Source organism: Teleopsis dalmanni, chromosome 1 (assembly GCF_002237135.1).
Source record: "Teleopsis dalmanni isolate 2A chromosome 1, ASM223713v2, whole genome shotgun sequence".
NCBI classification, from domain to species: domain Eukaryota; kingdom Metazoa; phylum Arthropoda; class Insecta; order Diptera; family Diopsidae; genus Teleopsis; species Teleopsis dalmanni.
This window is the reverse complement of record NC_051846.1, coordinates 191,382,829-191,388,791: the sequence shown is the minus strand read 5'-3', so window position 1 is coordinate 191,388,791 and position 5,963 is coordinate 191,382,829. Positions and strand designations below refer to the sequence as shown.

The window sequence follows — 5,963 nt, the reverse complement described above, 5'->3', positions numbered from 1 at the left end:
AAATAAATTTAATGTTTTTAACAAATAAAAATATGTGAAAAAATTTTATTAAAAACTTTGCTGAATATTTGAATTAAATTTTGCAATTTCCTAAATGACGAAACATTTTAAATGGTTTTTACATGTAAATGCAAATAAAGGCAGGATAAAAGGGTGTACTATCAATATGGTTTGAGTGTAAAAAAATAACATTATTGTATTGATTTCAAGATAGAACAAAGTCGATACTGTTGAATCTAAGTTAGTTATATATATATAGTTATATATATATATATATATATATAGTTATATATGCATACTTTGTATAAATAATATACAATTATGTTATTAACCAGATACGTGTACAGTATCTACTCTGTCCGTATATATTCCTATTGAACTGTATTAAGTATATAAAAAAAATGTTGCTTGATATAGCACCAATCACTGTAAGTTATTATTATTAATAAATGAAATAATAATATAATCTATTGATTGATATGAAAACTTCATTATTTGTGTAAGTTAAAACTGTAATCACTATGGTTTAGGAAAAAACAGTAAGCTTAACTGTTTAACAGAAAAAAAAAAATAATAATAAGTCATGTATATATATTTATGTATATATGTGAATTATATTCAACAACCAATTCAATTTGTAAGTCACTTTTAATTTAATGTTTTCTTTATATTGTAAAGTGCGTTTTGTCTGTTTTAAATATGTACGTGGCTCAACAAAATTTATAATAAATAATTAAATAAAAATTGTTTATTAAAAAAGGATCACTTGAGATCGTTTAACGTTATTATATGCGTAACAAATTTTACATAAAATTTTAGTTAAATTAACAAAAAATTATTCATTTGGATATATAACAAATAAAAGTATATATGTATATGATATAAGTTATTATTTATTGCATTATCACACACATTTTATTTGCTATTTCACGTTATAGTTATAAACAACTTTTTTATTGTTGTTATGAAACTTTACTGTCTTTCCAATATATCTAATATTTTTTATATTATATTATTTATATATTTTTATATGTACTAATTTAAAATGTTTAAGCTTAAAAATGTACATCACCGTTTTTACTGTTCTTTTATGTTTTTTTTCACTAATAATTTTTTATGTAAAAAAACATTACAACTTATAACATTACTTTCAGTTATTTTTTAATTACTAAAATCCTAATATTAAATACATAAGTTTATATATATATATATGTTTATATATATATGTCTATATATATGTTGTATATATATGTTTTATTTTGTAAATTATTAATTAAATTCTTTGCTTAACTTTTTCACAATTTCCTTTACAATTATCATTAATAATTAATATTTCAATAACGTATTAAAAATAAAATTCTCATTTTTTTTTCTCGCTTAAGCATAAAATAATTTGCTCTCTTTCAAATTCATTTTTATTCTTATTTCTCTCACAAAAATTAGTTTTACGCTCTCTTGTGGAAAATTTATATTTCATGTTTGAGTTTTACTGTAGCAATTTTACTCAAAAATGTGCTCATTAAGTTCTGCACATTTTTTTATCGCTCCTATGATATTGTGTGCTTAGTTCTTTTCACTCATTTTTGCACTTAATTGTTCTGAGTGTTTTTAATTTAGTTTTTGGTTATCATAAAAAGAAATTTTTAAAAAATTTTTAAAATTGATTATTCATATTTTTAATATCAAGCATCATTTCTATTCGTTTGCAGTTTTTTCTTTTTGGTTTTTGTCACAAAAATTTGTGTGAGTTTTTTTTCATAATTTTTACTCAACACTTATTTTCGTTTAGTAGTTCTGTTTTTAAATTTTTCCATTTTTCTCATAAAATTTTGTTACAAATTCATTAATATTGTTTTTTTATAATCGCTTATATGCATTAATGGTGTAAAATAATATATATATATATTACAGTATATACTTTTTTTACGTGTATATGTATATTCAGTATATATGTATATATATTTATATGTAATATGTATCTATACATAAGGTCTTGTTACTGCCTATGTATATCTATAATATGTATAGTTCAGACAATGTTTGATGTTGTTTTCTTAATCGTTTTCTCTCTATTAGTTCCCTTTAAAAATTTATTCTTTATTATCAATTATAGTAATTAATATTATTATTCTCCTGTATATTGTTGTTGTAGTTATTATAATAATAATAGTAATAATAATAATTTAATAATAAACTAAAATCTGTTCACTATTGCGGTAACTCATCGTTTGTGTCGACCGGACTTGGTGAGAGAAATTTTCGCACATATTTCGGAAAATGAGTTTTTTCGTGCGCTTTCAGTATTGTTGATCTCGAAAAAGTTTTGCCGCACATATGACATCGGAAGGGTCTCTCTCCTATTATTATTTTTTTTATTTTTTTAAATAAATAAAATAAATGTTATATATGTTTTGAAATGAATAACAGAAAATATTTAAAAGTTAAAATTTATAGAGTAAAATTTATATACATTATTAAAAGAAACTAGAGTCTGATATTACTTGAAATCTATTATAAAAGAGAATTGGATCAATTATAAAGAGTGTACCTAAAATATGTTCAGCAAATTATAAACGTTGATTATAATGCGTCTTAATGAAAGAAGGATATTAGTTGAGTACATGAGTCCCATGTAAACGGATTACCTTCGTAATACTAATCAGATCAGTACTAAATAAAGTAGATTTTCCAAATGAATTATATTAATTGTAAAAAAAAGCTTTTGCTTTGAAAAACTTAAAGGATACATAATTCAAGTTACCTAAGTAATGTTCCGCTTTCAAAACGATAAAGACGCTTAGTTAAACATATTAAGTAAGAAAGAATAAACTTTTTAATTAACTAGATATATTGCGAAATCAAGCTTTCTTAACTGCATGAGATTCACTGAGTGAGATAGCTGCACTAAATGGATGATTTCACTCAGTGAATGCGCATCAAGAGTTCTAAGAGCACAAAAAATGAGAGCATTTGAAAATATTTATCGCAAATTTTCACTCAAAAAAAAACTCAAACGCAATGCTTCTATAAAAAATGCTATTTTTCAATGCACTATATATTTTCAATACTTACTTAGTGTGAAAATTTATGAAGTGGGTACGCTTCAAGAAGAAAATACTATTACTTAATGAGTGAACTGCACTAAATTAGTGGGTTTCTCTGAGTGAAGAAGTTATACTAGTTAAATGAGCTACATTCAATTCATGAGTTTACAGAATATGCAAGCTTTACTGAGTGAATGAGTTTCATTGAGTAAATGAGCTCCATTGAACTAATGAGCTTTAGGGAGTATCTGAGCTTTACTGAATACACGAGTTTCACTGAGCGACTGAGTTCCATTGAATGATTGAGTTCATTGAGTGAATGAGCTGCACTGAATAAGTGTTTCATTGAGTGGAAAAGTTTCGCTGAGTGAATGAGCTTCACTAAAAATATACTTTCGTTAATAAAAGTGTTAATAAGATAAGATAAGATTAATTTAAATAAGTGATATTCAATAACTGTTTCAGATTCACAGAAAGTACATAATCAGAAAAATGAGAAATATACAATTGGTTTATTTTTGGATCTGTTAAGTGGAAATATAGTTAATATTTCTTATAATATACTTCTAAAAGAAATTTTCTTGTCATTTAATATTTTTTAGATTTTGTTTTTGAACGTAATATAAAGATTTTTATTGGAAATTGGAATATATTTTTTGAAATTTGAATATATGATGCGGATTGTACAATGTTCAAATTTTCTGTCGGTTTTTTTTTGTTGTATTTCCAAAACAAATAATCAGACCGATTAAATATACACCTATACATAGATTTTATTTAATTAATTCTATAATAAATTTCAAGAAAATATGAACTGAAAATCATCAAGGTTAAAATAATTAATCGTTTTCCAATGAAATATTAAATAGATTAATTTAAATCAATACAATTTTAACTTTTAAATATGAATAATTGCATTATATATAACTTACCCGTATGCACCCGACAGTGATCCTTCATATGATGTCGTAATTTGAATGCTTTGCCACAAAATTCACACTTAAAAGGCCGTTCACCTGTATGTATCGTCAAATGCGTGATAAGTGAGGCAACATCGGGAAAGCTTTTACCACAGAACTTACACAGTACAACACTATTCGGATCACTAGACGCGCCAAGTAGTGACGATGATTTAGAAGCGGCTGCTGCTGCCGCCGCCGCTGCAGCTGATGTTGATGACGAGCCTGCGCCACTTAATAACAAGCCACTGCAAGAGCTACCATTACCAGAAGCTGATGAGCCAATACCGCCGACACCGCCACTTCCACTGCTGCTACCGCCTCCTCCTCCAGCACTGCCAGCACGAGAACCACCACCACCGGTAACTCCAGCACTACCATCGAGATCTAAACCACCACGAGTACCACAGCCCGACATACTGGTAAGCGCAGCACAACCACCCGCAGCAACTACAGCCGCTGCAAAGTCCATTTCAATGGCAGCAGTTGCTGCAGCCAAAACAGCTGCCTGTTCCTGAGGATCACTACTGCTAGCCATAGCAGCGGCAGCATTCATTTGATACGCAAATTGTTGCTGCAGTGGTGGCATATTTAGTTCGTGCGACAAGAGATGCGTATTGAGAAAGGTATGCGTGGCGGGTTCACGATATTCTAGGGTTTTCAGTGAGTGCGATAGTATGTGACGTGTCAGTTTGCTTTGATGCGGGAATGCCGCTCCACAATACACACACGGAAACATTGGCGGCGGCGTCTGTGGTTGTGGCGGCTCGTGGGCAGAGCTTGGACCACTGCCACCGCCGGCGCCGCCACCGGTACCGCACGTCGAATTACCACCGATAACACCGATACCGACACCACTACCACCAGCACCGTGTGGCGACTCGGACGTTTCCTGCAACAACACCAAACAAAAATCCAACATCAACTTCTTTCTTTCTTCTTCTTTCATTTTTATTTAATTTTTTACGGTTTTTACTTTTACTACTTTTTATTTTTCTCATTTGCTTTTTGGTTCTTGTATATTTCATTTAAAAATTATTGATACTTTTTAACTTCTTCGTTTTCTTTGTCGTTTGAAAAAAAATCAAAAATTATTAAATTATTTTTTATACAGAAAAAAATAAAGTTCTTTAATTTTAATTATAATGTTGATACTAAAAGAATAATAGTTTAAAAACAAATTAAAAAAATATAGAAAAATAAGTAAGAAACGAAAATCCAATTTTTAGAAGAAAATTTCAAACAATTTTTATAATTTATAATAATTGGTTTAAATGCTAATAATACAAATTAATCAATTAATTAATTAATTTACTATAAACTCATTAATAATAGCAAATTTAGTTTTAGTATTAGAACAGATACGTTGCCAAAAACAAGAGGGGATGGCTTTTAACTTCGCCTTAACTTTTAGACGTTGTTTTGTTGTAAAAAGCTTTTGTTTTATATAACTATTTCTTTTATTTAATTTTTATATTTTATATTAAAAACCAAAATAAAATTAATATTTTATTTAAATTTTTTTTTTGTATTTTTATTTTTTGCAAGAAGTTGAATTTCGATTTTTGTTTGGGCGTTGTTTAAAAAACGTCACTTAATTAAGTTTTACTATTTGTTATTATTTTAAACTTTTTTATTTTTTTATAAGTTTTTTTTTTAATTTTTTTTTTGTTTGTAAAGTAGCGAACGTTAAAAAATATACAAAAAATTGTTTAACTTAATTTAGACGTTTGTAATTAATAAAATTTTGACGCGACGTTTGAACGATCTTGATTAATGTACTTAAATATTTTTAATATTATTTTTTATATAAAATAAACATCTGTTTTTTGTATTTTAACAATAAAAACAATTATATAAAATTTTTGAACGAAATGTGAAAAAGAGCGTTTGAAGTGTATAATAAAAATTAAATGATTTTGTTTGTTAGAATAAAATTTTTTTGTTTGCCAATATTTTT

At 26.8% G+C, this 5,963-nt stretch overlaps 1 protein-coding gene across 1 annotated transcript; it reads right to left on the bottom strand.

Annotated features, from left to right (window-relative positions):
* Nucleotides 1–1,985: 1,985 nt before the first annotated feature.
* Nucleotides 1,986–4,895, bottom strand: LOC119670949 (protein sister of odd and bowel-like; the record flags this gene model as incomplete). The annotated part of the gene is given in 2 exon segments (XM_038081405.1): nt 1,986–2,357; nt 3,977–4,895. Coding segments are annotated over 2 exon segments (1,068 nt in total), but the record flags the coding sequence as incomplete, so codon positions are not given.
* Nucleotides 4,896–5,963: the final 1,068 nt, after the last annotated feature.